The following is a 20608-nucleotide window of genomic DNA, read 5'->3' as shown; positions in this document are numbered from 1 at the left end:
GAACTTTAAAAAAGGCTTTCTTCCTCACACCTGTTAGAATGGCTACTATTTTTTTTAAATACCCCAAAACAAAACAAAAACAGAAAATAACAAGTGTTGGCAAGGATATGGAGAAAGTAGAACATTGTGCACTGTTTGTGGGAAGGTAAAGTAATGCAGTCACTACGGAAAACAATATGGTGGTTCCTCAAAAAATTAAAAAGAGTTATCACGCAATCTACTCTGTGTATGTACCCCAACACATTGAAAGTTGAATTTTGAACAGCCATTTGTTCATGACAGTGTTATTCACAATAGCCAAGAACTGGAAGCAACCCAAGTGTCCATTTACAGATGGATGGATAAAGACCATGTGGTATATACATACAGTGGAATATTACTCAGCCTTGAAAAGGAAAGACATTCTGACACATGGTACAACATGAATGAGCCTTGAGGACATTATGCCAAGGGAAGTAAGGCAGTCCCAAAAAGATATCTACAGATGACCCTACTTACATAAGTTACCTAGAGTAGTAAAATTCAGTGACAGAAAGTAGAATTGTAGGTTTCCAGGGACTGGAGGGAGAGAGGGGTGTGGAGTTGTTGTTTAATGGGTAAAGTTTCAGTTTTGCAAGATGAAAAGAGTTCTGGAGACGGTCGTGCAATGATGTAGAGGCATTTAACAAGACTGAACTGTACCGTTAAAAATGGGTAAGGTGCTAAATTTTGTTTTGTGTGTTATACCACAATTAAAAAAATAATTGACAAGAAAAAGGCCTTTTGAAACTGCAGCCTGAGAATCACACACATTTTAATAGGATAGCATGGATGGAAATGCACCTGGTTTTTCAGAAGTGTCTGCATTGTTACTGACATTATCTTCTACTGTCTCATCTCTTGAGGAAAACTAGGTACATTTGTTCTATGGAACAAAAGTGTTTTAAAGAGGCTTAAAATCCCACACTCAGAGAAAAAGGAAAAAAATGGAAATCAACTAATTTCCTATGTCATCACCTATATTCACTGAGGTTCATTATGCTCAGTGTCTTTTAAGGATATATCCCCAAGTCATACTTCCTGGAGGAAAAAATTATGCCTCTGGGAAAGCCAGTTCTATTGTGCTTGGAAGCTACCCTAGAGCTATTCCTTTTAAGAAGTCAAATAATTTGGAGCACCACCTAAAAGAGCAAATATATGTGTCATTCACTGCAGCTCAGTTTTTAATCAGAAGTTGCATTTTGACAGAAATGAATTATTTTATGATACAGGCAAATGTTTGGAACATCTCTCTCCATATATCAAATGAAAAAAGCACAAGGATGTGTCTTTGATGAAAGGTTTATAGTAACTACATGCAGGCAGTGGCAATTAAACACCTATCATCTTAGCTAGCAAGTATTATTGGCCTGTTTTCAACGGTATTTAATATTCTAATTGACTTCTGAGTTTGAACTATCTAAAATGGCCTCGTATGTATTAAAATCCTACTTATTAATCTTATTGTTATGAGAAATTTTCCATTATGTGATAGATCCAATCATTTACCAGCTGTAACTACCTGTTTGCCACTCTGTTCCCTCCTTTAATTTTCTAGATAGTAGATATGATTAAACTTCTAATGAAAAGAGCCAAACCTTCTTGCCATATCCTCCATTGATTTTATTTTAGTGATTTCTTAAATAAAGGAATAAATACTGGTAACCCAATATATTTATTTTAATTGAGAATTTGAGGATATAGTAAACGTAAATGTCTTTTACTCCTCTGTAGAGACCAAAATATATATTTTTAATGGCAACTTTGGAATACATGTTTGAGGAACTAGTAAAAGTTCATATAGTACAATCTTGGCTTGATAAGATAAATGTAATAGGAGTGAAATCTGGTCATGCTATGACCAGGATGGTGATAAAGGAGAGCCGGCCCCTCTCTCCTTTATCACCATCCTGGTCATAGCTATTAAGGATTCAGGCCTATACTTTAACAATGACCCATAACTAATTCCATGTCCAGCTACAACTGACCTCTCCAGTGCTTATGGTTCCCAAATGCATGTGAATCAGAATTGTAAGTGACATGATAGTTTATACCTCAAAATACTGTAAGCATAAAAATGACAGAACAGCAACACTCCTGGCTTCTTGGTGGGGCAATAGGAGAATACTTAAAAATGTAAAAGTGTTACAATAAAAATATTGCATTATCCATATTTCTGCCCAATATGGGGAACATCTACTTCATTTGTAGTTCCCCAATCATGAAGTTATCCTTCCCACCAAAAAGACTGGAAAGAAAAAGGCGTAAAGTAGACAACGAAGGGATGAAAAAACAGAAAAGTTCTAGAGTGGAATGTTCGGGCTAGAACAGAGGGATGGGAACAGAGGAAAAGTCACCAGTGAACGACAGGCATTTGACATTTGGGAAGGTCTGCACCTTCTTAGAGACACCGTGCGTAGAGTTTTGGAATGGCTGGCCCTGACTGCCACAGCCAGCGCACTAATGACCAGGGAGGGCAAAGCAGGGAAGTAAAAGCACCTCTTATTGTAAAACCCTCCGAGCCTGCCCTCACTCTTTCAACGATACACACTGAATATTTTCCATGTGTCAGCCTCCACTCCGGGGCTGAGCGTATGGCAGTAAAGGGACAGGCTTAGCAACGTTCCTCACGGAGCTTGTAGTCTTGGAATGAATGGCTCTGTCAATGGCAAATAGCAGCCATGCTTCTATAAATACATTTTCTACCCAAGGGGCAAAATTGTACTTTATTTCCACCTCTGTGACTTCTAGAATGTTTTCTTAATATAGCCCTCTAGGAGAACAGTATATTAAAAATGTGGATGCCATTTTAAATTATTTTTAGCTCCATTCCCGTTCCATTAGCGTAAAAGACTGTTTTGTTTCCATTTTCCTAGAGTGTGTCGTATACTGCCCAGTTACTTTGCAAGGTGGGAACTACAAAGAGTTATTGCCCAGGTAACGCAATTACATCGCCAGGGCTGTACTTCAACGCCCTCATTGGTTCATACGTTCAAAAGTCAAGTCTTAAGCTCCTACTATGTGCTAGGGGCTTTAGAGATGCAGAGGCATAATTTAATCAGCATTTACACTCTAGTGATGGATACAGACTCTATATATAACAAATTATAGTGCTAAGTAAGAAGTTCCAACAGCCAAAAATCTCACTGTCACCAGAAACTCTCCCTTACCCCTCACACCTCACTGGCTGCCACTTCCTGTAAACTCAGCCTCCTACAACACTCTTGAAACTGTCTCTTCTAATTCCCTGCCACTGACATAGTGCAAGGTCTCAATTTTTGCTTAGGTTACTTCAAATATCACCTATTTTGCATTCCTCCAATCTATCCCCCACAATTCTCCCAGAGAGATCTCTTTCTAAAATGCAAATATCGCCTTCCTAAAATTCACAACTTTCAGGATCTGATCCAAAGCCTTTGCGTAGGTACAAAGAGGCCTTTGGGGCCTGGGCCCAGCTTCTCTGCACCCCCTTTCCTGCTTCTCCCACAGGTTCCTTCTGCTCGAGCCGGACACATGACTCCAGGCAGCCTGTGTCTGTCCTTCAGGTTCACGCCTCTGTCTTCTTACAAATGTAGGTCTCTATGCCTGGAATGTGGGATTGTAGCCTAATTCCACACAGTCCTGCAAGGCTCGGAGTGACATTATCTCCTGGGTGAAATTTGCTTTTCTCCGCCTTCGTCTCCTGCGACCTGAGCTAGCTGTCCCACCTCCCCGCCAGGATCCGGTCCTTCCACATACTACAGCACTTATCTCACTGGGCTATAAGTATCGGTCTGCTTTTCCAAGTCCTCCAGTCGATGATAAGAATTCTGCAAATGGAGATTATGTCTTTGAAAGAAATAGACTAGTATTATGGGAGCAGAGATGACGGATGGAATGGGAGAATGGCAATCTATGCACACGAAGTCATCGTGCTGGCTGAGAAACAGGGAGAAAGGCGACATGCTGCTATCACTGGCATGACGCTTAAGCTCATCCTGGAAAGATGAGTGGAAATTTCCCAGACGAATGCATAACTTCCTTCTCATTTGAACAAACAAATTAAGATAGTGCTAAATTAAGTATCTTAGAAGTTTTGATTTGTGCAGAAGACTAGGACTTCAATGTAGGTAATCTAACCAGCACATACATTTGTAATTTTCATGGACATATAATTTGGACTCCCGCTTAATTATACCACGTTGACACAGCAAGTCATCTTGCTTGCCCTGAATAAACCAGCTCTAATTTTACTTTATTCCTGGCTACATAAAGCAAATTAAGCTGATATTCTTACTAGGAAAGCTGCTTTCAAAATTTAATAGGCTTATTTTAAGAAATGAAGTGATTTTCATGATAACCTGAAACCTACGTGCATGAGCTAAACAAATAACAATAGACAAATCAACACGAACCAATTCAGACAAACTTCAGCATTTTAAACTTTTTGTTGGTGCTCTCTCCCCTTTCCTCAGTGTCATATATTCTAATATGTTGTTAGCTTCTTCTTATGATGACAATAATAAAAATAAAATGAGTCAACTTCTGAGGTGTTTTCGTGCACTGTGAGGTCTACAACATCAGCTTTCGAAATTAAATTTTATAGTTTTAAAAACTAAGGACAACTCAAATTAGAAATAATATTACAAACGTTTCTTTGAATCATGAAGCTTCATGAGAAACTAGATTATTGGTCCTCCTTTATGTATATGCGTAGTGTAACTTGGCTCTTATGGGTCATTTCATGCAAAGACATCCACCGATTAAAAACAAAACATTGTTATATGACAGCCGCACACTTGTCACCCTTTTCCAGCGTGAAGCTAGAGTCCAAATAGGAGCCGTACTTAGGAAGATACAGATTGAAACCCTAAGCGAAAAGCCGTCTTGCCAGAGTACGACAGGAAGGGTTGAGGTTTATTTTTTCTCCGTCCAGGGCTTACTTTTGATTTCAGGACTTCAGGAAGCGAAGGGAAGTAATCCTCATAGGAGCCATTTTGAAGAAAATATTTTTTAAATCGAATCGTGGACTGCAGGAGTCTTAAATTTTCTGTAAAGGAGGGAAGAAAAGTTACCTTATGTGAATTGTAAGGTCATTTAGGAAGCCAATTGGAAAGATACCTTTATCCCAATTTATTACTTTTCTAAAATAATGGCCTAATTCAATCTAAACACAAGACACATGAAAATGTAACCTTTTCTTGAACCATGGAGACTACAGAGTTCGTGATTTTAGAAATATTCAGATATTCTACTTAGAGACAAAAATATTTCTAGCCAAGGTGCTAAACAGTTTTGGCTCTCTGTGAACTGCACATGTTTTTATTTATGACTTTTAGGTCTATTATTAAGTTGAAATGTTTGGGGGAGAACAGGTTGTGTAATCACTGTGACACAGATATGCCCCTGCAACCACAATAAATTCATGCCTGCTAAACAGAGACCGTGTTTAATTATTTGTTGTGCTATTTGATTGCCAAAAAGTCTCAAAAATGTTTTTGGTGTAGGAAAAGTGAATACCTATCTCCTGTAAAATGTGAGAGCATAGATATTTTCTCTTTAAAAGAAAAGGAAAAAAAGCACTTGATTAAATGCAATTTTCACAGTTGTGTGTGAAGGCAGAAAACTGAAAACAAAGCGTGTAAGGGTAGAAAGTAAAAATAGTCTGCCACAGAAATTCCTTTGTTTATGTAATTTGCATCTGCTTTTGGAAATCTATATTATCATTTTTATTATTTTTTGGCAGTTAAGATGATTAAGGGCATAGAGAATGTCATGAAGGGTCGGGTGAACCCTGAAGGATCCTGGACCTTTGGCAAGTTTGTCTAGGTGGCCAGGTGGTACTAGCAACAATAAGAGAAGTAATAATATAATAATGTGATTTCATATCACCTTCATGTATCAAAACACCAAGCTAAAACGGGTGCCTATAGAAACAAGATTTGTAAATTTTCTTTCCTTTTCAAGCAAAAGTCTTAAAAGACTTACTACTTTAGAACAGAGTCAGAAACCATGAGCAGCATTTTGACTGTTAAGAGAAGCGTTACCTTGTGATCCCCTGGCCAAGTTGTCAGTGACATTTCTCACACACGCCAAGTAAGGAATGTAAGGACTATCTGCTGATATGTTTAAGAGGGCATCTTCGAAGTTTTCCAGTATTAGGAGCCTAGAGAATTATAAAAAAATATGTAGATTAATCATACAAAAATAAAGCAAAGCGTTTGTGTTAAGGTCATTTGAGTCCCTAGTGGCTGGTCTGGGGACACTGTGAGGCACATTGGAACACTGTGAGGCAGATGTCTTCCCCCACAACAGAGGCATAGCTCTGGCTTCTCTGAGCACTTACCTTTCTCATGGGCATCACTGTTATATTTAATTATTTTAATATCCAATCATAAGTGATATTAAGATGATTTTAGGCACATTTATAGGAAAGAAAAAAATCACTGGGCTAGGGGTGCCTGATAAAATATATAACTCCTAGCTAAGTTTGAATTTCATATAAACAATAAATAATTTTTCAACATAAATATGTCCCCTGAGTCTTGGGTGTTTTTTTCTTTTCTTATATATTTTTTTTAAGCCTTGCAGCAAGACACTGGGGCTCAATGTTTTCTCTTGTCCGATGAGAGGCAGGGGGCTGGATAATCTACTAGATCCTTTATACCTATATCAGTCTCTAAATAAATTTAAATTCATTTCATTGTAATTAAGGAGAAAGAGTAGCATCCAATTAAACAGTGTAAGTTCCTTTTTCAAAAACAACCAATTCAACAAGACAACAGTGTGTTGATTGCTGGGAAGGTGGGGAGGGAGGTGGAGAAAGGCACAGGGGGGATAAATGGTGATGGACAGAGACTTGACTTGGGGTGATGAACACACAGTGCAGTGCACAGATGATGTGTTGAGGAATTGTGTACCTGAAACTTGCGTAATTTTGTTAACCAGTGTCACCCCAGTAGACTGAATAAAAAATAAAAACATAAGGAAAAAATAAAAATAAAAACAACCAATTCAGTGTTCCTAAATTAACCACTTGACGGTTTCTTTTTGACTGGCATATGAGGGCATAGCCTGAGATTTTTGAAGAATTTGTATGTAAGTGAAGAAGTGTATGTGTTATGCATGCCCTTCACTTCAACTGTGAGGCTATTTCTCTATTTTATGACTCCCTCCCTTAATGTCTACTGTTGAATTTTATTATGGTAGAGATAGAATAAATGTCAATGATGGATTTGGGACCATCTACTTTGAGTCAAACTGTACAATACACAAATTAGCTAGTTTTGTTAGATGTGTTTAACTTTGATTTTCAAATACTAAGGGAAGAAACTAATCCTGGCATAGGTAGGAAACATGTAGGAAAATGTTTGCATTAACAATATTAAAGAAGTCTCAGGGTATTTAGATGTGGGTTAACAGCACTGTATCCTTGAGAAATTAAAAAAAAGGAAAGAAACTATGTCAAAAAAAGTCTCTAACTTGGCAGTCAGAGCACAGCTAATTTGTCAGATGGTTGATCCTCATTTCAATACAACCCATAGCCTTCATATTAAAAAAAAACAGTAACCATTCCCAAGCCCTCTGGCTTTTGCTTAGGCATTTTTTTGACCAGAGACTCTCTCCTCAATATTGTCTTTCTTTTGTGTTTGTTTTCCTTTCTGTCATGATAGCATAGAGCCTTTTCCATCCTGGTGCAGTGCTCAATAGCAAAATATTGGCCTAACCTTCTAAATGGAGTGGCACAAAAGATTCTAACGATGAAATAAGAGAATGCCGTGCTAGAAGTGACCTTGATATATCATCTAAGCCATTCTCTTAGTTTCATAAAGAACATTTGATTGACAAGATTTTTAAGATTGTATTCAACATAGTCACCAAATTAAGATTCCATATCTATGCACCACTGGCGTGTCATAAACATCCATTTATTCCTTCAAACCATTTAATTTATGGATCCTTTATATATAATTCTACCTACTTTCCAAGAGTGCCTCTACTAAAAAGACGGAGCTTGTGAATGTGTGCATGCATGAGTGCATGCGCACATGCACACACACACACACACACACACAATAAAAACAATAACCTTAGAACAAAAATAATGAAGAGGGAGAAGAGCTAAGGAAAAAAAATTTTTTTGAGCAGCTTTCTTTAGAAAGTTCTGGTCCAAAAATGTTTCATTTTATGCCAAGTAATGCCACTCTGATTATTTTAAAGTGGGAATAGAAAGGAAGTCCAAAGATAAGAAATCCCTTAATTTTATCAATCCCAACAAGAACCATCTTGAAAGTACTGAATTCTTCCTAACAGACTGCCGGCTGGCTCTCAGCAACTAACAATGTTTGCTGCAGAATCTGCAGGTCTGAAGTGCGAGCATTAGCAATGCTATGGATGCCTCAAGGCTCTGATAATGATACCTGGCTTCTGCAATAACCACCCAGTTGTCTCAATTCAAAGCTTTTAAAAAAATTATTTGTGATGGCTATAAAAGCTTATTTGGAACATGGCATCCTGGCCAGGGGGACATTTCCCAAGGCTGCTTGGTTGCTCTGGGAGAAGCATCTGATTCAGCCACCTTAGAGGAGAAGAGAGGTGAGAGCAGAAATAAGAGATGGTTGTTTATGGGAGGATTTTGCCTAGAATTACCCAGAGTAGGAGAACTTCTTGTTAAATAATAGAAATACTGCAAACAACTAAATACATTTTATTGTAGAAAAAAAATAATGGTCAAATAAGTCCTACTATTTGGTCTTATTTGTACAAATTTCTATTAGTATAAAAATGTATCCTTTTGGGGCTAAAGTAAAACATTTCAATAGTATAATTTATCAGGCCTACACAACCTTTAAATAACAGGCCATCTAGTCTCTAAATTTGCCTTGACATAGGAATTTACTTCAATCAGCTTCTACAGGCAACTGGTTGTGTTTCCCACCATAACTGTTACAGTTATTACAGGGAACTACTCATTTAATGGTCCTTAGAAGCCAAGGCTGCTGCTGTCATTTCCACTGCCTATTTCTGGGACGACATATTTACATGCCCCAATAAGAGTCCAACATTAAATTTCCTGCAAACAGGTTTGCTATCCAAATACTACTGAAGCAAACACATTTTTGCGTTGCCTTGACTGGGCACAAGAAATATTTTTATTTTCAAAACTGAAATAAACAGTCATGTGAAAAATTGGAGGCTTATACATTTTTCATGATTAAAAAAAAACACCTTAAAAGAGTTGGGAATTGGACTTCCAGCTAGATTTTCCTCATAGGTATAAGGTAACCAATCCAGATAGGACACATTGGATCTAGTTATGCAATCTCAGAGTTGCAAAAGAGCTCCTTATAAGTTTCAACTTTAATACACTTGGACTATACCCTTTCTTGGGTCAGTCAGTAACTGACTTTTCTATCCCATACTCATACACGCATGAATGAATGACCGATGTCTATGAATTGCTTGGATTGCTTCAGCCAAGTTGCCTACCAATTTAAAAACAAGCCAACAAACCACAGAGGAAGACTCACTGTGCAGCCAGGCTGCTTGGGGAAAGTGACTGCCCATCTTCTTCAGTCCACATATGTGTTGTATTGTCAGAGCCACCTAGAGTAATAACATTTATATAGGTAAATATTTAACATGTTTGCTTAAAGTACTTACATTTCTTAGCAAAAATCATCTCAGGTCAAATTAAAGGGGGAAAAGGCAGAAAGTCTGCAGAATTTTCCTCCAAAGGATTTTACAAGTGACATCTATACTCTTTTTATTGAAAACATATAGGATATTTATAGGAAAGAGACAACTACTAATCAAAATAATCCCAATGGTCAAGCACATGCATTTCTATCAAATCCTTTCTTCATGCATCGAAGTGTTACATTATTTTACCCTAATACCTGGATGCATAGGTGATACTTGAATATTATGATGTGGATTGACTACTATGTGACTTGTTAATCAAATGAAGCCAATTTCAGTCATGGATCACCAGATTTTCCTTGCCTTCGGTTGTCTAGAACTTAGGAACATCTGCCATCACTAATCTACATTTTTCATCTTTCAAAAAGCAGCTACTGATTTCAATTGAATGCAGCTGTGAATGCAAATTGGCTAATTTTAACAGAATCCTGAGTGGCCTCAAATAATATGAAGGTTTGGAGTGTGGAATAAGTTGGGTGTATTGGAAACCATATGCACAGATCTAATTTAACATTGATAATTGCCCCAGGAAGTCAAATAGGTTGCTGATTCAGCTTGCCGCATAACGTCGTATCATTAAAGAGTAAGTGTGCAATAGCATTCACATGAAAAATTGAAAGTGAAAATATTTGAAATGGTTACTGCATAAATAAAAACATCATAAACCCAAGGCTTTCATTCAGCCCCTTTAGGAAAACACTATCACTTATCTCAGTCTTCCCTTCTGTCACTGCTTATTCCTTATAAATAATCCACCACTATGTTTCAGTGCTGTCATTTTAACACTGCCTAATCGTTTTCAATAGGAAATTTTATTACCAGCACTAACAGTTCTCCCGTTGTATCTAGTTAGTGTACCCCATAGCTTCTGGAAAGGTCCTAATGCACAACTACGCAATCATCCGTGCTTTTCCAGTTCTGACCATGTAGTCTATTTAAATTGGCACGTGTGTAAGAGAGCATCACGGAATTAAAGAGCTCCTTGTCTATCTCTGTATCAGTCACGTTTGAGTAATGTTTGACCATCCCTGGTAACTGGCAGAGTGGCATTTTCAGTTTTCCCATTCAGCAGAGCATAGTTTTCTTGCGTTCAGTTCAAGGTGCAGCCGAATGTTACTGCTCTAACGATAACGATGCATCAGTGAGCTAAACCACGAATGAAGATATGCAGGACAAATAAACCTAATTAGTCATGGTAATATTGATTATTTATTGGCATCCATATAGACCATAATCAAGGACAGGACTCTGTTGAGATGTACCCTTTTGCAGTGTAAAAGTATATAAAACCATTTTTCTAAGACCAAGTCTTTCTCACTTCAAACTCCATGGTGATACTGAGCATGTTCAGTGGCATTTGTATAATATGTTGCATGGAGTTTCTCTTTCTCATTAAACTATTAAAATGAGTAACTAATAGAAATTAACTTTGTCCATCAAGGATAGACGTGGCCCTGATGTTAGTAGGCACTTTTCCCTCAGGCCACTTTTTCTTCGAGACTATAAAGTATCCTGAGCAAAATACTGCACTAAATGGGCTTTAACAAAGTGGAAAATATTACAGAAGTTTTAAAAGTGAGATTTTACTTTTTTATTTATAGAATTAGACATATTTTAAAATGGTGCCCATAAACATAGAGTGTAATCTAGATAACCTCTTTCCACCAGTAAGAATGGCTTTCTAGTTAGAGATATAACTTCATATAATTTATACTTTGCAAAAGAGCAAACTTCAGTGAGTCACAGAAGCAACCTTTGCTCTCAGAATTCATTGTTTGTAAATGGAAATGCTAAGTACTAAACTGTGAGGCGGGGACCCTCCCTGAGGCAGAGCTGAGGATTAGATTCCTTAAGGCAGGAACTTCGGAGGCAACCTTCCTAAGTGTCTATTAGCACCCCCATATTTTCTGGCTGCTGAGTAGGCTCCTAAAGAAACCGTGAAGTGTGTTCATAATTGAGGTTGAATCGAAATAGATGTGTGTGTGTGTGGGGGGGGGGGGTTGTAGAAATCCTAGTGTGAGAGGAATGAGGGGATGGCTGTGGAAAAAGTGATCATGTGCAAGGAGTCTGGGACAAGGAGCCAAACTCCATCAGTGACTGAAAGTGGAGCTACTCTGAGGTTTGGCGGAGGCAGGGACTTGCGTGAGATACCCTGGAATCAAGCGTGTGTATGTCCCAGTGAGTAAATGTGAGTGAGGCCATCTAGCAAAGAGCTCAAAGGACCTGGCTTTGGGCATAGACAGATCCAGGATTTAATCTTACTTGCTGAATGTATAACATAGATGAAGTGTCCCGTCTCCCTTTGCCTCAATTTCTTTGTCTGTAAAATGGGTTGATAACTATATTTCATGAGGTTGTTTTGATGATAAAAGGGATGTAGGATAACAAAGCACTTATCATTGATACAAAAAAATGCTACCTCTTGACTGTCCTTTGAATGAGTGATGTAGACTTTCCAAGTTCTATCAATCCTGTCATGCGTTAGACAGGACCCAAACAAGTCTGCTATGAGATACCACCCCACTCCAGTTTAACTGAAAGCCAAGCCAAGGGAGAAAATGCGTTCCCTTCACAAATACTGCTCAATGCCGTGAACACTGAGCACGGGGTGGCCTGGCAATGAGGCAGGAGGCAGGAGGCTGTCCTTGGGGCTAGAGACCCCTGAGCCATTGAACTATGCTCACTAGTTCAGCCTTTGGGGACAAGTTCAGGTTCCTGAAGGATTTCCACAAATACCAACAAGGCTTTTTCAAAGTCCACAAAGTTTCTACTCAAGCAGGTAGGGACTTGGGGTTAATGACTTTCAGGAACTGACATTAATGCCACTCTATTGATACCCTCAGTCTGATGAAGTCACAAATTTAATTAAGCACATCAACTTATCAAACAAAAATACATTTCCTTGTCATCTTGATCATCCGAAGACATGTTTTAATGCATGCAGAAATTATTAGTATATGACAGATATGAGAAACTGAGCTACCCCTTTCACCAGAAAAAAGGTTTGCTCCCTCAGTTAATTAGCAGTGCTGCTTACTTCTCTGGCTTCTAAAGCCCTGATGAGCTTTTGTCATTTGTAAAACAGTTTTTAACTTTATCTCTTTATATAATTACAAGGTGTGAGTCTGCAGATGAAAAGGAAAAGAATGGTAAGGAGAAACTTGAAGTTCTCAAGTCTTTAAAATGCAACTATAAAAAGAAATACGTAGGAAATAATTGGTGTCTGTTAGTGCACTGTCTGGTTTTCTGGCCCTGACTTTTTAAAAAGGGTAATAAGCCTTCCCCCCCCCCCATGTTCTTTAAGACCTTGAATTTAACAACACTCTCGAAAGCTAGTCATTAATTCTGTAATTGTAGATATACAAAATGCTCTCAGCGAACAGAAATTGGTATCCAAGAGTATGTTAGATCCTCCAATGAGACTTCTTCAAAGCCTTTCCAATCCTGCTTTTCATATGGAAACTGACGGTTCAAGACCTTACAATGAACAATCAGCTTGTGACCCTGATGCTCCTAGGATGCTTGTTTGTAATTCAAAGATAAAGTCCACATGTTTAAAAGCTGACAAACTCAGGTGAGAAAACCTAATTCTAAACTCATTCAGGAGAGCTAAATGCTAACCCAACATTTTCCTTGGGAATTAGGGGCTGATTCCTTACAGCCCTAAATACCTCTGTGTGTGTATATGTTGTATATTCTCATGTGTGGCATATGATGCTATTCTACATATGCAAAGGTGATATTTTCTGACTCACTAGCACCATGCTATAGCTTTGTACTGGGAATTCACGGTAGATTTATACCAATATATTCACTCTCTGATGTTCATCATGCATTTTCAATATGGCTGGTGGAGGAGTATATTTCAACCAATAAAAGATTCATCCTGGTTAAAAAACTAAAATTTGGAAATGAAGGCAAAAATTCTGCAATTCAGTGTAGGCTTTTGTTCCAAAAAATTCTGGTAGAAATCTATTTGTTGAGGTTTACTCCTGACATTTATTTTCCATACCAAGTATAAACATAGTTTTACAAGCTGAGAGATCATTTTCACCTAAATAAAAGCCTTAGAAAGTCACAGCATCTTTTCCGGCCATTTCTCCTTTCTCCATGCTTTGATTAGCCAGATGTCCAGATTGAGTTCTAGCATATGCCCCACCTAAGAATAATATCATCCATAAATGATTACTTCAATGGCACTCTGTTTTATATTTCTAACAGGCTTTGAGACGCAGATCTGAATATAGTAAGATGGAAGCAGAATACCTTGAGCTGGGGAGTTCAGAGTGTACAGCAGATGTTTAACCGATTTATGGAGAGTTCTGAAGCCTTCGTTAGTTGTGACACGTGGATAAAGCTTCTGCAGGAACAGCAGCGCACTAACAAGTTGAAAAACAATTAAACCAAATTGCATTTCAAGGTTTGCAGGCAGAAACAAAAGGTTATTCAAGGAGAAAATGTCTACAGTATAGAAAATTTTCTTATAAAAAAGACAAGAGGCTGCCTTTGCTGTTAAATTACTTGCTTGTCTTTTTATGCACAAAATCCCAACAAAATTTTCATAAACCAGACAGAGCACTTCATGTTTCCAGGATTGTCAAGCCTTGGGTCTGAAAGTAAAGGGGTGAGGTTCACATGAGTTGTTTCACTTAACACATAATGATGAGTGATTAGGAACAACTACTTCCATTGAAAGGATATCACTTCTTTTTTTTAAATAAAGGGAAAAATTAAATATTGGAGATTATTTTCATTTAAAATCATACCCAGATAAAGGATCCAGTTTCAGGAATAATTATTTTTAAGCACTTGATAAATATTTATCTCTTACTAAATAAATGGTAATGTTTTTTGGGAAAAAATGGAGCTTGCCCTAATTAAAGACTGTATTCTGTCCTTTAAGTGGCCCACAGGCACCACTCCAGGGGTAGCTCAAAATTAATATCCAAACGAACTGGCACTGTCTTCCCAGGATTATTATGTTACCAATAAGATGAGCAGTCTGCACTGGAGATGGACAATCAGTAAATTCACTTATGCTTGAGCTCATTCCATATTTCTAAAAAGCAATTAGTTACTTAAGAGATGTGATCCCCTTTTAGTCATTAGTATATTTTTAAAATGTATATGTGCATGTATGTCTGAATTTCACAAATACTGTGATTTATACCAATGATCAAGACTAAGGAAATGCTTTCACTTACATGAGTAGTAACTAGAACAAAAGGCTTTAACAATTTGCCGTAGTAAAGTTAAATCTAGTACAAATTAGCTAATAGTTTTCCCCATGTATCTCAGCCAAATGAAGACTTGCTCTAGCAATAGACACACTATGTGCATATAGGTTTATGGTATTCTACAATATTTTAGGAATTTTTAATATTTAAATTAAGATTATTTTAACTCCCTAGCTATGGATGAAAGTTGTATTTAGAGTGCTAAATTTTGAGTTTCCTATACTTTGTAGTATAACATTCAGATATACATATAGATATGGGTGTATTTATACATAAATATACATACATAAATAAATATATATGTATATATATATGATTTCATTTAGTTCTGTACTAATTCTATAAAGTCGATTTTATTAAGTTTTGCCAAATTAATATACTTATGTAACCGCCGTGCTAATACGATACAAAGCATATTGATAACCCATCCCCTGCCCCCCCAAAAGTCCTCACTCTCCCCAAAGTTGCTCCAGGGTACACTGATATGGTTTCTAACACTTAAAATTAATTTTACCAATTTAGGAACTTCATTTAAATGAAATAATACACTATCTACACATCCTGTAAGTGGTTTTTGTTGTTGTTTTTTCGGGGGGGGGGGTATTTTGCCAGCATAATATTCATAAGATTTATTCATCTTGTTGTGCGGTTCAGTAATCTTTATTTTTCTTACTGAGTAGAATTCTAATGTATAAATAAACTATAATTTTTTTGCCATTCTGTTTACAAATATTTGTTTTTATCTTCTGGTTTTTAGCTATTATGAATAAATCTGCTATAAACATTAGCATGCAAGTCTTCGTGTGGGCATACATTTCCATTTCCTGATGAATACCCAGGAATAGAACGCTACATCGTAGGGACCCACTGTTAAGTTCATTAGAAGCTGTCACGCTCTTTTCCAAAATCACTTTATCATGTTACACTTTAACTAGCAACGTATGAGAGCCCCATTTGCTCTCCACTCTTGCCAACAATTGAGGCTGCCCATCTTTTAAAATGTCACCCATTCTAGCGAGTGTGTAGTGATGTCTTACTGCAGCCTGAGTATTGTTTCGACTCTTTTCATTGCTACACTGTACATTCACACAACTCCTCTTCTCCTTTAATTAATTGACCTGTTTGCTTTCTAAGACAGGGTATAAGTAGGAGAAGGAGGGTCGAGTGTCAAAATTCTGGGTGGGTAAAAATTTCCCTAAGTGCTAAAATGAGGCCCAATCTAGAGAATCACACTTCCTAATCTACCTCTTCTTCCCTGAATCAGTTACGACGCGCTCCTGTGGAAAGAGCACAGGGCTCAGATTCCTTGAGCTCAGGCCCTGCCCCTGCCACTTGCTGCCTGGAGAGCCTTGGGGAAGGCCCATGACCTCCACGAGGCTTTCTTTCCTCTTCTATAAAACTCAAAGATCTTGTCTCCATCTCAAAGCACTGTTGTGGTTTAATGTTGTGAGATTTATGTCCCAGCATCAGGGCTTATTACCAGGCCTCTGAGTAAACATAAGCTCCTGGAAGCTTTCCAGAGACGGCGGGAACACTGTCTCCTGGCCCCTCGGACGCTGGAGGTGGAGCGCCCTGTGCTCGTAAGGACACAGCGGAGAGGCAGCCTGGTCCGCAGTCGGAAGGCTCAGGTTTAAACCCTCCCAGCTGCGTGAGCATCCGATGCTTAATCTTTATGAGCCTGTTACTTCATTTATAAAATAAATAATAGTTTAGTTGTAGGATTGAATGTGATACATATAAAGGGCCCCATAAAGTGTCCGGTATGTAATGGGCACTCAATAATTGATAGTTGTTGATGTAGTTGTTGTTGATTTTTTTAATGCATGTTTTCAAATTAACTGGACAGGACAGTCAAAACCGAAGCACCAGTCCATTAAACTCTAAATGCTGGCCATACTCTGATGTCTTTAATAAGGAAAGCAGCCTTTAAAAGGGTTTCTTCAGAAAAAAAAATTCAAATATTTGTGTTATATATGTCATATAAAGCCAACCCAATATTCAGGCTCAGAAAAATCATCTATAGACTGGCTTCACATGAGGGAGACCAATCCCCTTGAGATGGCTCAGTTCAAAATTCTAATAAACAGGGTTGTTTTATATTGGATGATATCAACCAAAACCCACTGAGATAGTCCATTCCTGGGTAGTTTAAATGCGAGATACACAGAGCTCTTGTCCCTGAATGAGCCTCAGCCAGTGTTCCAGTCTACCATTGGTCCTGCTATATACCTTTCTCAGAAGCTGGGGATACCAACTGACAATGTAGTTGTTAACACTAGTGTTCCTCCTCACTGTCTTGTGTACATTTTAATAACCCTGATGACCTTAATGTGTGTTTCTTCTTTGCTTAACTAATACCTTTACCTGCATTGCAATAAGGTGCGGAAGGGTTTATTTGCTCTGTGTCTAAATTACCTACCAGTGATGCTCACAGGTACTACTTTTAAAAACTGGCTTTTTTTGTGAATAGTGACATCTCACTTAATTCTTACATTTTCTTACCTGTTTGCATTTTGAAGAACATCAAATACATGGCTTAGTGTCGTGTGATTCTGAAGCACATTTGGAAAGCTGGAGAGAAGCTGCCACACAGCTGTCTGCTCTTGTACTTTTGAGAACAAGGACAGCACTTTGACCATTTCCTGAAATACTGTCTTCTGGTTGTTGGGGTCCCTGGATATCTTAAAAAATGAAACCATCAACAGGACAAAATGAGACTTCAACATTTGCAATCACATGGTTTATTGCATTCAATATCCTGATTTTCACATAAGCAACTCTTTCAAATTTTCATTTAGTGTGAAGTCATCTTTTACTTGAAAAAACAGTAATCATTTCTTTTGTTCCCAAACATAATTGCATTTTTCCTATACCTACAGAAATGAGCATATTTAAAGTTTGGTTAACAGAGCTTTACTTGAAATTGTATTTTTGGAAATTAATATTTCTTAAAATAAAATTAGTTTCTGAGTAATATTTTTGTTTTTCTCTAGGACCTGGTTTGGGAGGGACAGACATATCTTCTCTCTATCCATTAACTGACCTTATATTATTTATTATTTGGGTAGAGAACCCTTAAAACATATTTTCACATATATAGTATGTATATACATGTATATATGAAAAAGTTTACTATTACAATTGGAGTAAAATATTTCTAAAGTTATTTTGCAACATCAGAACCTTTAGCTATAATAAATAATCTATAGTGAGTGAACCTATGTAATAATCACATCTTGTACTATAACCAAACATATAAACGTATTCTGGATCATGAGACCCAGCTGGTACTTTCAGAAGTATTTTCTTCAACTCAAAGCAATTTTCTTAATAAGCTTATTCATACTAGTAAAGTCAGGCCTTTGTTGGTGGTTTGTTTTTTTTGTTTTGGGGGGGTTTTTTGGTATTATTTAGATTTTTCTTTTTCAGATTTTTTTGGTTTTGCTGACAGTATTATAGATATCTCCCATTTTCTCCCTTTTTGCCCCCTGCCACCCAACCCCCACCCTACCCCAGGCCTTCCCCACACTACTGTCTGCGTCCATGGGCTATGCATATTTACATATATGTTCTATGGTTAGTCTCTTCCCGTCTCCTCCCACCCCCAACCCCCACTGAGATCTGTTAGTCTGTTCCATGCATCCATACCTCTGAATCTATTTTATTCATCAGTTTATATTGTTCATTACTATTCTGTAACTATCAACTTGTACTTTTTAAGATTTCAAGAGAATTCTGTATATTTTTGTGATCTTTCATTGTACCTGAGGTTTCATTAAATGTCAGCCGGTGTTTTATTTTCACATCATAGTTTAAGAGTAGCATATAATAATGGTCACCAGCACTCCATAAAATAAAGTTCTAGGTTCTCGTGTATATTTTGGGGAGAGAAATATATTGTATCATCAAAAATCAGCTTTTCAAATTAGGTCTGGTGTTAGTGAGAAAAATTTGAAAAGATTACCTGTTATTCTAACTTTTGAGAGTTACATGGGTCCAATAGTTTAATTATTTAAACTTACATTATATCCTGAGCACTGTCACTTAAATACCTCAGGGAAGAGAGGCTGCATTCACCATATAACAAAGTCATATTTCATCTACCAATGTATGTCTACATTAACCAAAATGCAGTATTTTTGGTTAAACATCAAAATCATTTTAATTCTGCACATAAAAGTGGAAAGCAGACATTTCTTAGAGTTAGATATTATATGTGAACTTCTGTGTAAGGAATCCATACCAAAAGCCAGCAAATATTCCAGTCAGCATTTTGCAGTCTATCTGGGCTACAAACCTTCTCTTTAACTCATGTTGAGTCACTTTGTGGACACAGGAATAAAAACAATGCATTTCCTTCCACTGCTTATGAGATCTTGATCATATTAAAGAACTTACACTCACCTGCGAGAACTTGTGTGTTAGTTCTTGGAGAGAAGACTCTAAAAGGGTCATGTTGGACAGGCAAAACTTGTTTAAAACATTTGTCCCTAGAGTAGTCCAAGAGAAGGTATAATCAGCAATATATCTGGGATAGGTCTCACACAGTTCTCTTCGTATGTCTTCTGAAGTTGAATTTTCTTTCAATAGCTAAACATGTGTATGAAAAGAATGGAATAATTTTGTTAGTAAATATAGATATTCAAGTATTCTAGTCTTCAAGGAAACTGACCTATCTTCACAATAGTCATTTTAAGGTCCTGCATTATAGCAAAATAACACTGAAAGACACTGGGTTTGCCCATGAGGAGTCATCAAACCTGTGAATGTAGTAATTCTTGTCATTGTTATAATTTAAATGATTTTCATATAATTTGTTTAACTGAACTCATTTCCTGTCTCTGACAAGAGAATCTAAATGCATCAGATCTTTATTGACAAAAATTTTCAGGCTTAAAAATCTTAATGTTTCTTGGGTATTTAGCAGCAGAGACTCAGGTTTCCTAATTCTTCCTGACACCTAATGGGAAATTGGCCATGAGTTTTGAAAGACTTCCCAAAAGTAGCAGCTTAAGAGTCGATTCTCAAGACCAACAGTGTTTATTTAGGGACGTGGAAAACATGGGTTATACTTCATTTGTAAAGCAATTATTTCATTTAAGAATTATATGAAGGAAAAAAGGAAAACATATATATGAAAATACATAAAAACATATAATTACCAAAGCAATAATTGGAAACCATTTTCATTATGGAATCATTTTAAATCTCCCATATATTTCACAATACAGACCAGTGACAGGTACAGTAATATTTTCAGCTATAATATTGATCACATTCACTATTATGAACTTATTTAGATATTTACAAAGCCAATCCTATTTGGTTGTAACATTTAATTGGCCCTTCCCAATAATTAATTTTTATAACTCTGTGAAGTAATGGCCAACTCACTTCATTCTCCCCTGAAGTTTACGTCACAAAATCTACATTCTGCCTTCCAGTGACTCAACTTCTAAATGTAATGGAACGAAACAGGATCCGCTAATTCTAGAATATAAGTGCCAGGTCTTTTAGTCATTCATCTATACCTCCTTCCTAACATTGCACATAAACTCGCCCCAAAATGATTTCTCCACTCATTCTTGCAAGGGTTGCAGAAAGCAGTAAAGAAAAAGAGGAATCAGAGATTGCTGACATGGGCATCAATATGTCACCCTAATTTTTACATC

General features: G+C 37.2%; 1 protein-coding gene across 2 annotated transcripts in view; it reads right to left on the bottom strand.

Moving 5' to 3' along the window:
* The window catches only part of ABCA12 (ATP binding cassette subfamily A member 12), a 157086-nt gene that overhangs the window by 70289 nt on the left and 66189 nt on the right, over positions 1–20608 (bottom strand). For both annotated transcript variants that reach the window (XM_081142825.1, XM_081142826.1), the window contains exons 6-11: positions 19341–19526; positions 17439–17617; positions 13966–14078; positions 9528–9603; positions 6045–6163; positions 4941–5047 (exon numbers count right to left, since the gene is read on the bottom strand). In XM_081142825.1, the coding sequence (XP_080998951.1) occupies positions 4941–5047; positions 6045–6163; positions 9528–9603; positions 13966–14078; positions 17439–17617; positions 19341–19526 (780 nt within the window). The remainder of the gene's footprint in view (positions 1–4940; positions 5048–6044; positions 6164–9527; positions 9604–13965; positions 14079–17438; positions 17618–19340; positions 19527–20608) is intronic.

This window comes from Miniopterus schreibersii (genome assembly GCF_964146895.1).
Source record: "Miniopterus schreibersii genome assembly, chromosome: 7".
Classification (NCBI taxonomy): domain Eukaryota; kingdom Metazoa; phylum Chordata; class Mammalia; order Chiroptera; family Miniopteridae; genus Miniopterus; species Miniopterus schreibersii.
Note: the sequence above shows the minus strand (reverse complement) of the source record. Positions and strands in the feature narration are given on the sequence as shown.